A 21810-nucleotide genomic window follows, 5' to 3' on the forward strand; every position below is an offset into this window, starting at 1 on the left:
AGATGGCAGGAAGACCCAGTTGCAGAAACAGATACAACCCATGTCTCCCCTCTGAGGAATCAATTGATCCCGCCAGCCTTTGCTTCTTTCCTCCTCAACATCAGTCATAAATCAGGCCCTAACTTTCATGCTGACAGCAAAAAACAACAATCCCCTCCATCAAACACACACTGCCATTTCTTTTTTCTCATCTGCTTATTTATTTACAACTGTGTCTTCCTTTGGAAGGCTCATTGTGGGTGCAGGGATGAAGGTGAGTTCAGATCAAAGCTCCCAAGAGACCTCATTCCCAGCATTTTCTCTCTCCATGCCTGCCTCAAGCCCTTTTCAAATAATTCCCTTATGCAGACCACAGTGGACAGAAGTGACACATCAGTGACATGTGGAAAACTCAAAGATGCTTGTGCGAGAGTGGGAAAGAAATGTTTACCACAGTTTGTGACTAATATAAATGCCATAGAATCTCTTGGGCAGCTTCTTCACTAAAATAAAACGAACCAATTAATGTATAACAAAAATATCCATCCTATCTTCTTCCATAGTGAAATAGCTGCTAGACAATATATACAAGTCACCTCTCTGTGCTAACCGTTTGTACAAATTTGCTTTGCGTTCATGTGAATCTGTAAAATTGCCAGTGTTTATCACAACATTCACACACACAGACATATAACGGGTTTCAAATTCCTCCCACACTAGCTCCGTTATTCATGAGCCCCTTCTCTAAGTCACTGAACTGCTGATGTGAAGATATGAAATATTTATAAACGTTCCAACTGCTGAAAGGTAAGGATCTGTTACAGATTCTTGACGATCCAAAGCTCTGCATATGAAAAACTTCAGAAATGACTGAAGGAAAGAGGGACTATATTATGGTGGTAGGAGAGTACATGTGGAGGGATAAGGAGGTCATAGGTTAGCGAGCTTTGTGGAAAGAGCACCCACAAGGTAGGATTGCAATGCTAATGGAAAAAGGGTCAGCAAACCGGGAAACTAAAGGAGATGGGAAAATTATAGGCAGGAATGATGTCGAAGTAGGGAATGGAGAGAAGTAGATGCAATTTCATGTGGTGTTTTCATTTCTAAAATGTCATTTTTCATTTTCTTCATTTTTTACATTTATGCATTTTAATTTTCCATTGGTTTCAATAGGATATTATTTCCATCTGTAGTAGGGATACATTTATCAGGAAATGAATCCCCTGAACTATGGGATTCTGCCTGTCAAATTTCAGACAGATACAAAACATAGTCCCAGCTTTTAAAGTGATTTAAAGCAAAATAAATAGAAGAAATATTTTATATGTCTAACGTTTCTTTATGTTTTCTCACTCTGTCTTCCTCTTTCTAGTGATACATACTATATAGAAATAAAAACAAAATATGTTCTACTGTGATGATGAACTGAATGCTTCCTGTTTATATGATAATCCCCCCTTGTGGATTCAAATTCTCCCTACAATTCATTATAACTAGATAAGCAGCATTCTAGATATTGCAACATTCATTTTTTAAAAGATGCACAAGCCTTCACTTTAGTTGTGAATAAAAGTGGGATCCTTCCTTCCAGTCCACCTAAGATTGGGGCAGGTTGATCCATTGCATGAGAGTTACAATTCCCAGAAATTTCATTAAAATAGTATGCAAAATGAACATTACAGTTGGGAAATGAGACTTCACAGTAATTTCCTATCTGGAATTGTTTTTCCACCTGTCTGAATCACAACAGATATGATTCCTTATATTGCAAGTTGAGCCTTTGACGATTTTGTTCAGAAAACAAAGATGTTGCATCTAGGTTTGTATTCTCTACTAAAACCAACTGAGGGGGGACAAACAGGAATTTTTCATACAGTTTGATTCCCATTTTTTAAAAAAAAATAATTTCAAAATGAATGCAAATGGTGGTGCCTTTTGTTCATATTTTGCTCATTTTTTAAACAAAGGCACATTTTTGATGGAAGAGATAGTAATAAAATGTAGAGATAGAGGATAGGGAATCAAGTAGAAGAGGACCTTAAAAAGTGCGGTAGAAGGCTGGTGTCTGTCTGTCTGTCTGTCTGTCTATCTATCTATCTATCTATCACATTTTTAGGCAACCCTTTCCCTAGCTGGCTCGGGGTGACTTACAACATATAAAATCACAAATTAAAAACCATTAGATTATAAAACATTCACTGTTAAAACTCTACAAAGGGGACCCTATTAAACTTCCCTGAAGGGACAGAAAGGCCATTTAAATGATATCCCCATAACTTCCTCAAACATAGGCCTGTTGCAACAGCGCCATCTTGCAGACCCTGGGGAACTGCGTCAAGTCCCACAGGGCCCTAGTCTCATTAGACAGAGCATTCCACCAAGCAGGGGCCAAGGCTGAAAAAAGCCCTGGCCCTGGTCAAGGCTAGTTGGATCGCTTTGGGGGCAGGGACCACCAGCAAGTTGTTGTTGGCTTAGCATTAAGCCCATTGGGGCACATAAAGGGAGAAGCGATCCTGCAGATGTGATGTCCCCAGACTGTTCAGGGCTTTAAGGGTAAGCACCAAAACCTTTGGTAAACCTCTCAAAGAAAGGAGACAGCAAAAGCAACATTATCTGAGTGAGAAAGAGAAAAAACAACTAGTTTGCTGGTGCACCTGTGAGATAGTGGGACAAGGAACTGAAGGAATAATTACAATATAGGTGTTGGAACTAAAACACATTTATTTAAAATATTCAGAATCATTTTCTACAGCTTTTTCTGGGAGTGACCCCTAAAATTTTGAGTAAATCCATTTAGGATTGCTTTGTAAATGGCTCCTCCTTCACTTTCCTGGGGGGTAATTCTACATCCAGAAAGGTTGCCAGGTCCCCATAAAGGGAGAAATATTAAATATTTAAGCTGATAGCATGATGTCACTTCTTGGCAAAACTTCAGTGGTCTATGGTTTTACCATAGGGTCTCCAGTGATTCCTAGAGAAGTGTGGCATCACTTCCAGGTTTTTCCAGAAGTGACCTCATGCCATTGCCAGTGGCTGCCTCCTTTGCCCTCCCCAACCAATTTCTCATGAGTTACCAGGGCATGCCTCATTCATTGCGCGACCATTCCTGGCAACCCTACATTGTGTCAAGCAGTTTTCCCCATCTGCTTTAAAACACCCTTGTTATGCTTTTCTTGTGTGGGTGCCATCAAGTCACAACTGACTTATGGCAACTCCATAAGGTTTTTAAGACTAGAGACATTCAGAGGTAGTTGGTCATTGCCTGCCTCTGTGTGGACTGAGAGAGTTTGGAGAGAACTGTGACTGGCCCAAGGTCACTAGGCAGGCTTCATGTGGAGTAATGGAGAAACAAACCACCATTCTTAACCATTATACCACACCGGCTCTATATGTGTAGATACTGTTATTTTCATGCACTTTCCTTCTTCTTTTGTGATCCTCATATTGACTATTAGTATGTTTTGCTTAGCCAAAGTAACACAGATGTAGCCATCTTAAATCAATCTCTGGCAGCTCCTTCATATGCCTCTTGTCTTATGCCTCTGAACTAACAAATAAATGATCTCTAACTTTCCTGTTTCTCTCCAGAAATGAGGCGCCTAAACTGAAAAAGTGGTATTCTGGATATTCTTTTTGTGTGTGATGATGATGATTCTTAAAATGAATGGAAGCAGAACAGTTGAGAGCAAATCTGCCACTTGGTCTCTTCCTCTGAGAGCAGCATTTGGCGATGGGATTTCAGAGCTGGCCTTAGATATGGAAATGACTGTGTGTGTGTTTATGTCTTCCTCAGAAGCTGTGCTAAGCTTTCAAGTGGGAGCATCATATGAAGAGCCAAGTGTGTGTTTTTTGTGTTGGGGAGGGGAGAGGTAAGCTTATGAAAGGGTTTTTAAACGCTAATCCTTTCCACCACAATTCCTGGCATTTCTGTCCCCAGAGCTCCATTATCACTGAGAGCAATGGTGGGTGCTTGTATTTTTTTTTTAACTGCTGTGTCATCTATAATATTTTGTCCATCTTTGCCACCACCAGGAGAGCGGTAAGAGTGGAAACAATTTATAGATCAAATTACATTTAGCAGATAGGACATGATTGTTAATGCCAAAGGGAAATTCCCAAGTGTTTTTTAAATGGTTAAATTAAAAAAAATTACCTTATTTCAGCTATTTCTAACTTACACTCTCAATTAATGGTTGAAATCCCATCCAATGCATGTTAATCCAGAAGTGAGTTTGACCAAATTCAGTTAATAAGCTTTCTTAGGACTGACATCTAAAATAGGCAGGACAATCCTACTATGTCTACTATATCACTAGGGTGACATTTCTTTAATCCTTTGTTCAAGCACTGAGACAACACCATGAGGATGTTACCAGTGCAGCAGCACTGACAGACACACCCAGAGTTTCCTCTGAACCCCTGCCACCACCTACTGATTACCTACCGATCACTACCTGCCCATAACACCTCCACATTATTCAGTTGATAGCACAAATCCATACGGCCCTTTCCGCACTGCAGAAAGGGCGCCCCTGCACCGGCAGGAATTCTGCCGGTGGAGGGATAGGGGCCGTTCGCACGGGAGCATGCGAGCGGCCCCCACAGAGGCCTGCACGGGAGAGGCAGCTCTGCATGGAGCCGCCTCTTCCCCGTCCCTCTCCCACTCAGCTTGATGCCTTCATCGCCCTGCTGGACTCCTGCGACCCGCCCACACTGCCCTCCGACCTCCAGGGGTCGGAGGACAGTGAGGGAGGGTCTCAGCAGTCCAGTAGAGCAACGAAGGCGATGAGGTGAGTGTGAGAGGGACGGGGGAAACAGCGTGTTCCCAGCGGTGCTGTTCACACTGCATCGGCGGGAACGCGCTGTTTTCCCAAAAACCTCCCTCCAGGAGGGAGGTTTTTGGAGGCGGCCTGACGCCACCCTGGGGGTGCTGTAGGGGAGCCAGGTCAGTGCTGCTGCGTTTTAGCAGCGCCGCCTGTGCGAACGGCGTTTTTGCCGTCCCCAGGGCGCCATAAATGGCCCGTGCAGAAAAAGCCATAGCGATGGCCAACATGAACCCAGAACATATACCCTCTCCATGCCCAGCATACAGTTAGCATCCACAAAGCAACAGTGTCCTCTCCAGTACAGTCTGCCTTTCCACAGTGGCAGCAATTGATGTTTAGATCCACAGCTACCATCACAGGCATTCTATACACAGGGGTGCTGTATAAAAACAGGCAGCCTACAAAAAAAATCACCACAGTTAATGTATACAATTTTTAACAATCCACATCCTCCCAACTGAATGTAATTGCCTTATTTCATACATGAAATACTTATTGCACCCATTTATTCCTACACAGAGATTGTGTACAGAAGAATTCACCTATGATATAGCCCTAACTCTGCCTGAAAGAGAGGTCACCAGGGCTGTTAAATACATTAAAGGGTTCAAGTGGAACTAGGATGTTTCAAATTGTGAGATAGAACAACATCTGTTGAAAGCATCGTAGTTCAACTGGAAGCATATTCTCTTGTCTGTTTTCTTGCTGTCTTTTAAAAAACGTTTCTTTATTGTCTTTGTTCCCTTGAAACTTGGGATGCTATTGTGGTCTTTTCATGATTGTGCTCCCTCAAAATCTCATCCCAAAGATCCCATTGTGATTGTTGCTGCAAATGTTAAGTGGCTTTTAGGTAAATGGCTCAGAATGGTTAGTTTGGTGATATTTTTTCAATGACATGAATTGTCCAGAGATAACCCTCTGATGCTCTGTTAAGTATCTATGGAACTTGTGGAACACAGGAGGAAAGGTGCCTGTCTGGGCGTGGAAAGGAGGAGGAGCAGATATTTCAAGTTTTTTGGTCAATTAATACTTTGATGCTTTAAAAAGTGGACTGAGAGCAGTGTGGTGTAGTGGTTAAGACACTTATCTGAAGAACTGGGTTTGATTTCTCACTCCTCCACATGAGTGGAAACTCTTATCTGATGAACTGGATCTGTTTCCCTGCTCCCACACTTAAGCCTGCTGGGTGACCTTGGGCTAGCCATAGGTCTTCAGAACTCTCTCAGCCCCACCTACCTCACAAGGTATCTGTTGTAGGAAGAGGAAAGGAAGATGTTTGTAGTCACTTTGGCGCCTTATGCACATGCAGAATAATGCACTTTCAATCCACTTTCAATGCATTTTGCAGCTGGATTTTAACTGCGGAATAGCAAAATCCACTTACAAACCATTGTGGAAGTGGATTGAAAGTGCATTATTCTGCATGTGCGGAAGGGGCCTTTGAGACTCCTTAGAGTTTAAAACAATAGGGTATAAATCCAAGCTCTTCTTACTCTTCTTTTTTCTTCTTTTAGAAAAGAAGAAAAGAAAAATGGCATGCAACTTTCATTCTGGATGGCATGCGACAGTTTAGGTGACTTTTAGGAGTACCCAAGTTTCCTTGATGTTGCTGAGACTGACAATTCAGTCAAGTAGCAATGGTCTCTCAACATGGCATGTTGCCCCACATTTCTCATGTCCCAAATCCCTGTGGTAGCTATTTCCTCTCCCTCTTGCATCACTCTGGTGGATTTTTACAACACTACATTGATTTGTCAATTACTTTTTAAAAAAACAAATAAATCCAAAGCCGACTAGTGCTACAGGTGAAAATGACTTCCACGGAAGATAAGGGCCTGGAAAATGCAGCTGACAGAGTTGTGAAAAATATGAACTTTAAAATCCACACAGCAGGCTCTCCAGCTTTGCTGTGATCTTTTATAACAAAGCAGGCTTTGGAAACATTGCAGCAAAGCTTTGGGAAAGCCAGAAGCTGCATGAGAGCACCATAATGCTGTGTGGAAGCTGGAGATAATTTTTTTTCCCCATTATGATCCAACCAAGACCAAATATCCATTGTGGAAGCAGCTTTAGTTTGGAATAACATCCATTAAAATCTGGACTAGAGGGAAGGAAGGATCATTGATTTCAAAATCAAGATGAGCATTTATTCTTCTGTTGTTGCATAGATAAAGAAACCAAATCACTAACACCCAGCATCCACCCATTCCCAGCTAGGGTTACCAGGTGCAAACGGGCAACCAGCAGGAGTTGGAGGGTAGAAGAAGAAGAAGAGTTTGGATTTATATCCCCCCTTTCTCTCCTGCAGGAGACTCCAAGGGACTTACAATCTCCTTGCCCTTCCCCCCTCACAACAAACACCCTGTGAGGTAGGTGGGGGTGAGAGAGCTCCGAGAAGCTGTGACTAGCCCAAGGTCACCCAGCTGGTGTGTGTGGGAGTGTACAGGCTAATCTGAATTCCCCAGATAAGCCTCCACAGCTCAGGTGGCAGAGCTGGGAATCAAACCCGGTTCCTCCAGATTAGATACACCAGCTCTTAACCTCCTACGCCACTGCTGCTCCTATGCCATTGCTGCCACATCCAGGCTGAGAAACATCTTGAGATTTGGGGATGAGCTGCGGAGGACAGGGAGCTCAGTGCGGTATAATACCACAGAGTCCAATCTCCACAGCATCCATTTTATCCAGGGGAACTGATTTCTGCAGTCCAGAGATGAGCTATAGTTCTGGGGGGATCCCCAGGTACAACCTAGATGCTGGCATCCCTATTCACAGTAAGTAGATTGGATCTTTTAAAACTCCATGATAAAGGAATACCTTTTAAAATGATAAAAGAGGTGTCTCAAACAAGATGTTTAAAAGGAATGTTATACTAGTTTAAAAAGATCACCCACATCTGGATTTAGGGGGAAAGGAATGATCCTTCAACCCCCACCACCAAAGCATTGAAAATCTACAGATTTATGCATCCTTATAATCAATACAAATACAAAGATCTTTATTAGGCATATTTGTGCTACATAAAATTACAACAAGAAAAAGTAAAATCGATCTGTTAATATGTTACCTCAGTTAATACAATCCCTAATGAGTTAATTTCTGTGTCTGAGCTTTACTTAGCTGACAACCCCCCCCCCCCCTCATTCCTATGTTTGCAGAATGATAATTGGGCTTGGAACAGGTGATGCAGGAAGCTTTGAAGTTCCTTTTGGTGTTTCCTCTCTCTTTCTCTTTGTTGCTTTTTTTCTTTCTCTTGCTGTTGATATCCAGCACTTTCTCACCTGCTCAGTCTTTCTGTCCTGTCCTCATTTTCTTTCCTTTCTTCCAATCTCTTTCAGAGTTTCTATTTGCATCACTAATTCTTCAGTAGCTGCATCAGGGGTGCCTTGATATCTTTGCTTTCCCTTCATTTACTGTGATCTATTGCTGTTTTCCTCCAACAGCCTGATAGTCATCTTACTTTTTTATCTGGGTTTAAGGGCTCCAGGTGCTATAATTCTCTGATACAGAATGGAATGTTTCAGATTTCCTCTGCAGGCTTGATAATTAGCAGGCATGTAGGAGTTCCATCTAAATCGCTCCCTTTCCTCTGTTCTTCAGTGAGGGTACCATTTATGGCTAGCCCTTCAAAATGGTAAGACAGCCTCCATCCAGAACCATGGCTGAAATTTGAGATTCTGTAATCATGAATTTTCAGAACACGATTTTTTAAAAATGAGAAGCCTTGTGCAGCAAATAAATGGATGCAAGTCCCACTGACTAGCCATGGTTCTTCTGAACTCTCTCAGCCCCAAGGTGTCTGTTGTGGGGAGAGGAAGGGAAAGGAGCTTGTAAGCCACCTTGAGTCTCCTTACAGGAGAGAAAGGTGGGATATAAATCCAAACTCCTCCTCCTCCTCCTCTTTTCCATTATGACAGCTGCTTCCCAAAAAAATGAAAACATTTTCATGTATGAAAATTTCATGTTTATTTTATCATTTGTACTGTATTTCCAGTCTATTCACTGAAAAATGAATATACACACATATATTCAGTTGTTTCTAGGAATAAGCATCCTCCCACTCCCTGCCTCAATCCCCTCCAGAATGAGCACAGGAAAATCCAAAGGTTGTCTGCTAGACTCTCCAGTCCAAATTTCCATGATTCATTCTATATCAAGCCCTGTTAATGAAGACCTTTAAGTCCAGCATAGGGCTGATGATGTCACAATGACACTAGGATAATTTGTTACTCACTACTCCCAACCCAGTATGTGAGTGAAATTTAGTACTACAGAGTTTCACCTGTCAGCTGTTTATCACAGTGTTGGGGTGTAAAGTAACCATTACTCATGTGCAAGACTCATTCCCCCAAACCAACCACCTACAAATCACATGCCTTGGAATCCCAAGACAAGGGTAGGGTGGTGCCTGTTGCATGCCAATAAGTGACTGGCACATTTAGTTCATAAAATGAGTGGGGATGGAGTTAAAATCTGTCTCACAACCACTTCTGGTCCATAGTAGAAGAACATTCATTATGTGTTTCATACTGGAAACAACTGAAACAATGCACATTACTATGGGGGAGGAGGGGAGCAGAATGGCACAAACCATTAAGTCCCAGTCTAAAATTGCCCCGTTGTATGACGTTATTCTACTGGATCAGATAATATATTATGGTGGTGGAACAATAATTTGTTTTGTTTTTCTCAAATCCTTGGTGGGTAGATCACATTTATTCATTCTTCATTGCTGATGATCAAATCTAGGAACAAAGAATGTATCTTTTTATTGCCAATATTGTTTATATGGCTCACGTTGGGATTAGGTGGTTACACCCCATTTCTCTTGGTTTCATGTACTGAGTCTTCTGTCACTGATATCATCGCAAACAGTTCGTCTTCCTTGATCTTTGCAGTATTTGGCCACTCTTGTACAGTTATTTACTTTCCTCAAGGAGGTAATGGCATAGCATTACATAGTTCAAGAACCCCCTGTGGGAGATAAGTATCTTGCAGTGATGGTATGAATATAACAGGTCCTTCCTTGATGTAGCAGAATTGAACCAGATGATCCTTGAAATGTCTCCAGTTCTGTAGAGCTCAGATTCAAACCAGTGCAAAAGTGCAGCAATTCGTTGTTGTCCTGTCACACATGCAATTGCTAGGCTAAATGTGACAGGTTTTGTTACAAAGAAGGCAAAGTACAGTCTGTTTTTGGCCAGATAGTTCACGAAGCTGATGTGACCAGATGTTGATCAGCATTCCTCCCCCAATCATTCTGTGTCAAAATCAAAAACAGCCAGGCTGCACTGAAAGGGATGTTGAAGAATTCTCTGCTGATCTGAAAGTGGAAGAAATTGATACTGTTTTCAGAGAGACCGCATCACCACTGTCTCTCTTTCTGCTGCTCGCTCTGTGAGCAGGGCCTTGATTGAAGCTCATGAGAGAATATTTGGCAGGCCAGAAAATGACCTGAATCAAGATGTTATGTGCACTGCAACAGGCTAGGCAGCCAAACTATCTTCCTAGCATAAGAACTTGAAGTGTTTGTGGCACTCCCATAGGACCCAGTTGGAATGAGATGCTCAGTTCTTAGACAGACGGTTTCTCACTGGTAAATATACCTCATCACACAGGGAAGCAGGTTTTTAGCATATGTTTTGCTGACAGAAATAAAGGGAAACTTAGGCATAAAGGGTCCTGTCATTCGAATAGTGAAGGTTTCACAGATCACTGGTTCTAATTTGATGTGAAATACTTATTTCCATTTTTTGCATTGTGCCAAGCGGAAGAAACATTATTAACCGTTCAATCCTAACCAGAGCTACACTTTTCTAAGCCCACTGACTTCAATGGTCTTAGAGGGGAGTAGCTCTGCTTAGGACGGCTCTGAAAAACAGGTATTTTTCTTCATTTTGTATTCACTGGTTTTGCATATTTTCATTAGGAAACACGCTTCTTTAATATTTCTTACATACGCTGTAATCACTTTAGTACTGTAGTGATTTGTTACTGTTCATTTTGCACATTTGTCCCAAATCAGCACAACTTATTTATAAAATGCATATAGAGGGTTTTGTTTAAAGTTTTTTTTAAAAAATGTGGACAACCTAGCCATGAGTGTGACTGTCAGAAATTTCCATAAATGCGGCACCTGCAACAAGTGTTATAGCAATTGGTGTTGGTCATACTAGGAGCACCTAAAAATTCATTATCAGAACAGCCCCTAAGCTCAACAGAAACAATAAGAGAGTAAGAAGCATTTAAAGGTATGTTACAATACGATGTGGTACTACATGATGGATATGGAGGGCTGAATGGATTCACCCATTTCCCAGTGGGATAACTTACCTGAGAATGGTGGTATAACGAAAGAGTCTTCACATATCATGCTTAGTCCAACAGTCTGTCTGGCAGACTGCTCATCTGCTCTCCTCAACTCTGAAAATGAGAAGGATGTCAAGGTTCCCTGCTCCACCCCCCCCCCCCCGCCAGCAAGTTCCTGTACTGTCTGGGGCTAAGACTGGACTAAGTTTAGCTAAGAATGGGAGCCAATGTTCAATACAATATATACAGTTGTGTGTGAGTATATGTATAACTCTGGTATTCCATCCAAATTCTAGTCAAGGTCAGAGTTGAGAATTTGGCCTGGGGTCACCCAGCAAGCTTCCATGGCGCAAGTGGGGATTTGAACCTGGATTTCTCCCGTCCTAGTCTAACCACCACACTCTCACATAAAATTCATTATTGAACTGATTTTTTAAAGGCTACCCTTGACATTTCTTAGCAGCTCCTCTCTCCAAAATTACAACCTCCTCATTCTTTAGAGTTGCCAACCTCCAGGTGGGCCTGGTTATCTTGGAATTGCAACTGATTCCCAGACTTCGGAGTTCAGTACCTCTTGGAGGTACTTTGCTTTGGAGTGTGGACTCTATGGCATTATAGATTCCTTCCCAAATCCACCCTACACAAGCCCCCCCCCCCAATCTCCAGGGATTTTCCGACTCAGAGTTGTCAATTCTACCCCTGCTCAAAAACACAATGTGCCATCCAAAGCAGTTATATCACTCTAAGTACACTGAAGTCAGTCAGTTGAGAAAGATAGAACTGTGTTTAAGACAGAACTATTACCTCGTTTAAAAAATAATGAAGAACAGCAGTCGTGAGCCCCGAAACCTTACCTCATCTTTCATTTTCTCCTTCTCCAACTTACTTGTCTGCAGTGCTGTGACAGAAGCAGCAACAAGGAGATCTTATGGAGTCTTAGATTTCCCAGGTATTGTGTGTATACTGTGAATGTCAAGCGACATAATAAAAACATGCTCCAGAGCTCCTTTCTTTAAGCTCCAGTCCAGTTCTTTCTCCACAAGACTTTGTCATACTTACTACAAAGGCAGAAGGGAAACATTAAACAAATGTATTTTTATTAATGAAATTGTATGTATGCCGTACTATCAGGACAGAGTGGGTGCTTTGCATAATTGTACCAAGCCCAGAGGAATTATTCTTGGCACAGACTGCATGAAAGGCTTCTATGATCTTCCTGGGTCTCAAGCAGATTGTCTCTCTCTTTTCTTCCCAGAGGTATATTTTATGTCCCTCTTTTCCTCCCAGAGGTATATTTTGCCCAGACTTTCCACAACAATAGTATTACTAGGTGACTCTCAATCACAATAAGAATTATGTATCAGGGAGATCTTTCAGACTAACCTCAAACCCATAGGAGCCTGTTGTACAGAATACTCATAGCTTAAAGGTGACTTCTGCTTCCAAGCAATTCTTTCTTTTCAGTAACACCATGGTCCATTTGATTGCTTGGCAGGAGAAAGATGAACAGAATGAGGTGCCTTGATGCCATCTTTGCATGGTTTGCTATGATTTTGTATCACACTTGCTTTCCCCTCCCGTATCTGTATGGTGTGGAACAACAGCGTTTGCTTTCCAGCATCGCACTTTACAACACATTAGAGACTATGCCTGGCTTGTTTATTCTTGCTGCTGGGAATCAGTGTTGTTTTGCATTGAACAAGCAGCATTTGATCCCATTTTATTTCCCTTTCTGCCATTTTGCTACTGGCACTGGAAGTAGCAGGGGGTTTGGATGGGTGGCAAGGGAAGTTGTTAGCTGAATCCCGCAAATGCTTGTGAAATGGCAAGATTACAGCTGGCTCGTCAGCACTTGTGGTGTTGTGATCCTTAAGGGAAAGCAGCCTTTGTGTAGAGGCCTTCGCAAGTTGCGCCACTCTCAGAAGGAGGCAGCTCGGGCTGGAGAAAAATGCACTCGGCTCAGTTCAAAGCAGTTTAATTTAAAATGCTTTCTTCATTTGCGTTCTATTTGCAGAGCCCTGGAGTGTTTCAAAAACACACCATTAAAACATGGCTTCCAGCTGCACCTATTTATTAGGTACAGGACCAATTTTGCACGATGAGTATCATAATCTATTGCATATTGAATTTTTACCTACTTGTGGAACGTACTTGACAGCTGTACCCGCAAAGCTGCCTTTACTAAACTGGCTTTCACAATTTTGCTAGCATGTAACAAACTTTGAAATTCTGGGAGAAAAAAGGGGCATTTTGAGAGTAAGCTGTGGGGTGTGCGAATGTGTAATTTTGTGGAAATGTGCCTTCTGGTTGGATGGTGAGCTTGCTGTATTGAATCGGGAAATAGGAATAATGAAATATTTATTCATTCATTATTATTCTGGTTCTCATAATGAATCAAGCGTACCTGCTCTCATCTGTCAAATGCTGGAGGGTATGCTTTAATCAAATAAGGCTGGTCGAAACATACTGTCACCATGCATAGTAGGTCACCCAAAAGCGGTGTAAACTACAGTGCAAGTATAAACCATAGTCTCCACTGGGAAGCCATTTAGCATAATTTGTCAGCTGCTGCATGCAGGGATTTAAAACAGTCTTCACATGGCATTTGTTGCAAGTCTACCACCATTTTATTAGGCTTGGAACTAGGAGTCACCTTCTAATCTCATGTAAAGTCAAATTCAAAACTAATTGGGAGATTCATGCTCAGGCAAAGCATTATAGGAGTTTGAGGAGAAGCTACAAAAGTTTCATGAAATTTCTCAGATTGTACTTCTGCACCATCTCTGTTATCGCTGATTCCCAACTTAATTTGATCCCAATCAGATCAAGAACCTGAGGGGATTTCAAAGGATGCTAAAGGAGTTTGAATCAACCTAGCAGATCTTCCTGTTTGGAACATCAAGGCTCTACCACAGTTTCAAGCATACTTTTTCATAGTCAGGAAAAGAGGTTCTGAACGTGAAAGGCATGCAAACAAAGCCTCATCCTGCATGGGATTCTGCATGGGCCAAAAACAATGGTGTGAAAATGTTGTAAAAGGGTTTAAGCATAAGCATTTATTGTCATTGTGCACGCACAGCGAAATTTACAGCAGCATTCCTCGATGCACACAATTTCAGACTCATACCCCATCCTCACTTTCCCCTTCCTCCACCCATCCCTACACAACCCCAAATACATCAACATGAAGCCACGGAATTCAGCATAGCCACAGTTCTAGAGTAGAAGCTGTCTCTAAGCCTTTTTGTCCTAGTTTTTATAGACCTGTATCGTCTGCCAGATGGTAACAGTTCAAAAAGAGAGTGTGCTGGATGAGACGGGTCTCTCAGAATATTTTGGGGTTTCTTTAGGCTTCGGGAATTATACAGTTCGGGAATTATAAAGGATTTACACCGTTTTCACACCACTTTCACACCGCCATTTTTGGCCCATGCGGAATTCGCTTTAGTTACAGGAAGGGACTGGCTGAATCTTTGTTGCCACTGCTACTGCTGACAATGAAGTTGGTTTTCATAGCTTGTCATGATTTCCAGTCAAATGATTCTTCTTGACAGGACACACATGTGTTTGCCAAAGGCAGGGACCAGGGGGGTGAAACAAAATTGGGTAGAACAATAGAAACAACAAGGAACTGCTGCTGGTGCACCACACTGAGAAATTAATGTGCTTTATGCAAGTATCTCTATGGGAGAAAATGCAGAAGAGTAAAAGGTGCAAAGTCACAAAAATCCTGAAGAAAAAGCATATGATAAACTTGGGCTGGGATTGGGACAAGGCTGGATGATAAACAGAGGCAATAATATGGTCTGCATTTTTACAGACCATTTAGTTAAGGGGCTCTCAATGGTTCATAACTGGAACCTGACAGACTACTCTTTTCTAACATTAATAACAGAAATGGGTTACTGGCTATATAAACATGACAGCTATAAATCTTTTAAGACTTATTTCTGTTTCTCCTTTTGTAACTAGATACAGGATTCCATCCTAAGCACCCTTCTATGCCCATTGGGTTTAGACAGGTATACTAACTCCACATAGAATGGCACCATTAGTCTCAGACTGAGAACAATATATCTAATTCCCAAGTGTGCCCCTTGCTGGGGATAGCAAAATCCGCAAGTAGGAGGCCCACTAACTCCCAACATCTGTTGGGAGACTTGGGAAAAATCTAAGAATGCTATTTTATACATATTTCTCTAGGAGTACCCCTCTTAAAGAGACAAACATAAGATTGCACTGAAGAAGTATGCATATATAAGAAAGCAGGTACCAAAAATAAAACTGTGTTGGTCTTAAAGGGCCACTGAGGTCAAACTTCTTTCACGGCCACACAGCCTGGAAAAGCCACCACAATCACTCTTTCATAAGATTACACTGTAAGATTATAAATGTAGAATATATTTGACTAGGGAAAAATTAGCCTGTTGTGGCTATCCAACAGCCTTCAATCAGTTTGCCGATTACATTGTTCAGCTTTAATTATGATTGTGTTTATTGATTATTTAACAAACATGTACAGCTTTGTAATATTGGATGGATGCTATGCAGAAGCTGTCTGAGTTACCATATAAATTGCAAGTTAATACTCCATTAATATTGAATTAACAGTTATTGCCTCATCTGATTATCATTATATAAATCTTGATTAAGGTGTGACCATAAGGTCAAGTGTTATAGTCATTCGTGAGTATGAAATTTTCACATCTGTTCATTGAATTTTTTTCCATCTAAAAAGAACCTTATGAACCCATTCATTTAGGATACAATGCAGCAGGATGTATACTGAAATTAATGAAATAGTTGCAATCTTTGAATCCAGTCTTACTGGACCTTGTGTGTACTCCCCCCACCCCTCAATTTATGAGAAATAGCAAGTGTAGAATGTCAGATTTCCTTTATAGACAATGACCAATTTTCCAAAGTAGTAGGTCTTTTGAAGTTACCATGAGAAGGGCTGTTATACCATGAGAAATAGTTATGTTATGTACCTGAGGTAAGTAGGTTCAAGGTGAGGACATACTTCAGGTTTGTCCAGCAGCACAGGAACAAATGTGATGTAGGGATCAAGGTATTGCACTTAAGAGACCTGGGTTCAAATTAGAATGAGCAGAAATAAGTCCAGAATAACTGCACAGTTTAGATGTAGGCTTCTTGGGTGGTGAACTCAAAAGGATAAAGAAGGTCAAGATGATAACATTTGGCTCTGACCAGTATTCTGAGGTCTACAGAGCTCTGTAAATGTCTCCCCAAAACCATTTGAAACTGTACTGTTAAATTATTTGCTTATCTTCAAACTCCAGTTGCAATACTTTTTCTGTAAAAGTACACCTGTGTGAACAGAGCTGACAAAAGGTGAGAAAGTGACACAGCCCAAGAGGCCAGAAGCTTTTATTTAGTTAAATGGAAGGCAAAATATAGAAGCAACTGAAATGTCACTTCGTATTCAGTTCATCATTAAAAATACGAGAAGCTCATTTTAGAACTAGGTTGTGAAGCTCTTCATCAGTCACAGAGCAAACCACATTAAAACCAAAATAGATGTTATAGACTTGGACCTTAATGGCCACCTGGTTGAATCTGCTGCTCTTCAGAAGGAAAATAATAATATAATGAAGCAGTCTCTGTTGGTTACAAATAACCTTGATCAGAGAAAAACCAACGGCTTCAAGTAAAGCTCTCTAGAGACAAAAGAAAAAATTCAATATGATAAAATGTAATGATTTGGAAGGTCTGTCTGTCCCTGTAGCGTTTCAACCAGCTTGATCTCACTTTAGAACAGCCAAATAATACCAGCTATATGAAGGCCATAAGAAACATAAAAAATTGAGACCAGCCCCTGAAAATACCTACCATGGGTTTCATGATGAGGTTATAATTCAGTCATTTCATGTTCTTCATATCTTAAATATGTATATTATTTTTTGTTTTCAAAAATTACAGAAATATGGTATGCCAAATATTCTGTATTGAAAGTCATTTTTCACAAAGGAACTTTGAACAACCTTTCAATATCTGTGAATTCTGAAACCCCACCTTTCAAAATGAAGCCTTGATTGACAAAATATAAGTACACAGGGAAACTGCTAATATTTCAGTAGAGAATCTGCTAGAGATGAAGACAGTTGCCTTTTGGGGATGAACTGACTTTAAAATTTTGTAGCGATCTGCTTGTAAAATTGTGTGGTTGGATGTAAGCCATTTAGTTTCCATGCTTGAGCATCACACTTGCTGGGCCTTTCCTGTTTTCTAATAAAGATGATAAGCCCTTTGCATAGTCTCCATACCATTTCCGCACAATGTCTACACATAGCACAGTAAGCTAAACGTTAGAAGAAAAAGAAGCAGAATAATAGCAGTACTATTAACAGTAAAACACAAAATATATTCCTTATTTTATTAATTGATATTCCATATAGCAAACACTGTCAAATCACAGCCTGATTTATGGCAACCCCATAAGAGGCAAGCTGAGTTGTTTTGCCATTGCCATTGCCTGCCTCTGTATAGCGACCTTCAATGGTCTTCCATCAACTGTGGCGGAACCCTGCTTAGTTATCTGCAGCTGATGAGAGCAGGCTAGCTTGGGCCCTCCATATCAAAACTTCTGTACATTATTTTAAATTAACATTGAAAAAAAATACTGAAGAAACACCCATCCTGTGATCCAGTTTGGAGTTGGGGGGGGGGAGAGAGCAATCTCCGATGGTCTTACGGCTGCTGATAGGAGTCGGACGTACTTCCCTTTGCTTTTGTAATCACTGGGCAACATTATCAATGCTACCAAAAAAAACACATATTAAGTATTAGAGCACGTTTGACCCAAATATAGTATACTCATCAGGCAGCAGTTATTCCAGTTTAATTAACAGGAAGAAAAGAGAATTATATTAAGTCCATCTCCTCTTTGATTGGTTTCACCCGTTGGTTTCACCCGTTAGATTCAGGCTGAGTTTGATTCTGTGCGAGCTTCTTTATGCAAAAGCATAAAGACTGAATGATTAATGTAGCCTGGGAAGGCTGTCAGTCCATCCTCCTGCTCGTGGACTCCCCACTGCTACTGACAGCTGTTGCCACTGAGGGCCTGCCAGGTGGCAGACCATGCAGTATCTGTGTGCTGCCTCCCCCTCCCCCTCCCCTTCCTGCTCACCTCTGTGTCACCTGGTTTTCTGAGAATATTAAGCAAGCTGTATGGGGTTGGTGAAATCTCTACAGAGAAGGCAGCAAACACAGTAGAGGCAGCTCTGATGTTGGCCCAGGGGCGGGCACCATCTAGTTTTCACGAAAGGTTAAAAGCTGTCTAGAACTGAGAAAATATGCAGACAGAACACATTTTTAATGCCAGAAAGAGATTGTGGTAGCCAGTCTTGAAGAGCAGATGTGCAATGTAACAGATGCTGACCTATAACATTTTCTTTAAAAAAATACAGTTCGCAACCCTGACCTCTCATTCCACCAACTAGAAGGGGAATATTTTAAGCCTGCTGTGTATCCTGCCTTTGGGTACATGTAAGAAGGAAATCTAAATATTCTACTGTGTAAACATATCATGGGTAGTTTCAGAAGGAAGACTGTAGGCAGGAGAATTGTTAAAGAAAATGTGGAAAATTGCTTGGAGCTCCTTCCCGAGTGGGAAAAAATAGGAGCTATGCAGATCATTCTAAGGTACAAAACAGAAATGGGAACCATTGAGAAGGTCATAAACTTTTTAGCCTTGCCAGGCTTTTGCATAGGCAGTGACATACGTAGCTGAGAGTGGCATAACTCAGCTTAGGTAACTGCCAGATTGCAGATGACAATGTAGCTGTCTTGTGAAAGAATCTCATGGATTGGGACCATCAGGTTGGGGAAGAAGGGCTCAGCTCCTTCCTACCTATATAATTCGACCAATTGGAATTTTTCATTCTTTCCCAGACTGCTTTAAAGTCCTGGCAACGAACATTGTTCCTGGTTTTTTATTTTTTTTTATTTTTTTATTTTAAAAAATGTATCTCGCTTTTCTGCTCTTAGAAGGACCACCAATGCAGCTAGCAATTTAAAACATGTAAGGTAAAATTTCCCCTACCAGGAATTAAAATTGCCTTTGAGGTAGCATTTTCATCAGAAACAAGGGAGTCAAAGCCTAATTTGTCAATTCTGGACCATTTCAAGTACCCACAACTGCTGCATTTTAGAGCTCCATTTTATGGCAGAAGTCACACTCACATAATCCTCCAAAACATCCATTTCTGGCATTGTAGTGCATGAATAGCAAATTGGGCTGAGAACTGTGAAACCAGAGGGTGGATACTACTCGATGGTCAAGTTATTCCCAGACTCAGTTCCATGCCTGTGACAGGAATAATAACAGCTGGTAGTGAAGACATATATAGTGGGAAATATATTTTTAAAGAACTATGTGCATTAAAAAAACAGATGACCACATAGGTGATGATGAGAACATGGCAGGTTTGGGAAAAGTTTGCAAGGATGGAGGGTGTTACCGAAACTAAGCTGATTTTTAAGACACCAAACTCTTCTTTCTCATCTCATGCAGGTGTTTTATAGAAGACAAAAGCTCCAAGGTAGCCTGGTTAAATCGCTCAGGCATAATTTTTGCTGGCCAAGACAAGTGGTCCCTGGACCCTCGGGTAGAGCTTGAGAAACGCACACCTCTGGAATACAGCCTCCGGATCCAGAAAGTAGATATCTACGATGAGGGATCATACACATGCTCTGTGCAAACGCTTCATCATCCCAAGACTTCCCAGGTTTATTTGATTGTTCAAGGTAAGAAATGGCTTCTGGAAACAGAGTTTGTGGGTGGACAGTAATCTCTGCCAGAGGTTCTGTGAGGTTTGTTTGATGGCCAGATAGTAAGAATTAGCAATATGGGATGTGTATAACGGTCATGCCTCATATGCCTGTCTTGATGCCATTGAAGTTATAGAAGGTTGTAACTATATTTAACACAGCACCATTATGAACTTTCATGTAGCATCTGATAAATGGTATCAAACCAACACTGAGCCAAAGAAACCATTTATCTGGTCTGTACTGGAGATTCTTTAAATCTGGTTAGTTGCAGATTCCCACCCACCCCCCACCCCCAAGTCAAGAATAAGGCTTGCATTTACAGTGTGGAAGTACACTCCTTCAAGTACTGGAAATAGCAATCAAACTTCATTTTCCCTCCAAAGTTCCTCAGAACACAAAACATTGTGAACAATACTTCATGGGAATTTTGAAAAGCAGTTTTAAGACTCCAGATAGCTCTGAAGTCCATGTAAATTGGGGGTCATTCTCAAATGGAAAAGTACCTGCATATTTTTATCTCCAGATAAATTGTTGTTGAGGATTCAGCGTTGATTTGCAGTGGTGATGCAGACCTCCTTCTTTCTTCCACAGTGTAGTGCTATATTGATCAGTAATTTTCTTCTCAGTGTCCTTGATTAGTCATATGTGACTAGTACAGATGACAGCAGTTCTTGGGTAATGATTGAAGCGAGGCAGTTTGACTATATTTCTTTAATGCAATTAACTCATTAATTTATTTATTTCATTTTAAAATGTCAAGTGTAAAAATAACACTTATTCTGAACTTTATTCATTTGAGACAAGTCACTAAATGCACAATTTACGTACATCTTCCATGTCATCACCTGGAAACAGTTTTCCTCCACACGAAATAAACAAAGTTCAAGCTCCCAAAGTAACAGGTAATATTCACAGGCATGTGATCAGAATGGGCCAGGAGCATAGCTCAATGGTTGAACACAAGCTTAGCATGTTATAAATTATCTCCAGTTATAAATTATTACAAGGAGCAGAACTGAAAGAGACCTTCATTCTTACGAAGCTGCCCAGACTATTGGTCTTTCGAGGTCAGTACTGGTTGTGTGACCAGCAGTGGTTCTCCAGAATCTCTTTAGGTTGCCTTCAAAATCACCTGCCACCTGAGCCATTTAACTAGAGATGAAACTAGGGCCTTTGCAAGTAAAACAGATCCTGTAGCGCTGAACTAGAGCCTCCCATCCCAAGCTTGGGGACTTGGGAGAACCACTGCCACCCAGAGAAGACAGTGCTAAGCTAGCACAATGGAATGTTGACATAAAATGACACAAAGAAGAGAATCAAGGACACATTCAAAGTGTCCTTCCTCACTGTAGTCCTTTTAATGTGCCATCACCTGCTCACCACAACATTCTCAGTTGGAGGGATGAAACTGGAGTTTTATCTGTGAAGAAAACACACTGTCTGTGAGGAGAGGCGAGCATATTGTAATCAGTGGTGGGATTCAAATAATTTAACAGTCGGTTCCGGAGGTGGGAATTCAAGTAATTTAACAACTGGTTGTTTACAAGCACCATTTTAACAACTGGTTCTGCCAAAGTGGTGTGAACCGGCTGATTCCCACCACTGATTGTAATTCACCATCAACCAAGAAGAAAGGTGGGGCATGACTGTTTCAGTAAGTCTCTCTCTGTCTCTCTCTCTCTCTCTCTCTGTTTGTGTGTGTGTGTGTGTGTGTGTGTGTGTGTGTGTGTGTGTGTAAGTACCATTAAATCACAGCTGATTAATGGTAACCCCTCATGGAGTTTTCAAGGTAGAAGATATTTAGAGGTGGCATGACAATGCCAGCCTTTCAGTAGCAACCTGGACTTCCATGGTGACTTCGCATCCAAGTACTAATCAGGGATGACCCTGCTGAGTTGCC

The 21810-nt window shown here is 41.2% G+C and overlaps 1 protein-coding gene across 2 annotated transcripts in view; it reads left to right on the plus strand.

The window, feature by feature from the left end:
• The window catches only part of LOC125430856 (limbic system associated membrane protein), a 576886-nt gene that overhangs the window by 251387 nt on the left and 303689 nt on the right, over positions 1-21810 (plus strand). For both annotated transcript variants that reach the window (XM_048493154.1, XM_048493155.1), the window contains exon 2: positions 19651-19883. In XM_048493154.1, coding sequence (XP_048349111.1) covers positions 19651-19883 — 233 coding nt within the window. The remainder of the gene's footprint in view (positions 1-19650; positions 19884-21810) is intronic.

This window comes from Sphaerodactylus townsendi, linkage group LG04, assembly GCF_021028975.2.
Source record: "Sphaerodactylus townsendi isolate TG3544 linkage group LG04, MPM_Stown_v2.3, whole genome shotgun sequence".
NCBI classification, from domain to species: Eukaryota; Metazoa; Chordata; class Lepidosauria; order Squamata; family Sphaerodactylidae; genus Sphaerodactylus; species Sphaerodactylus townsendi.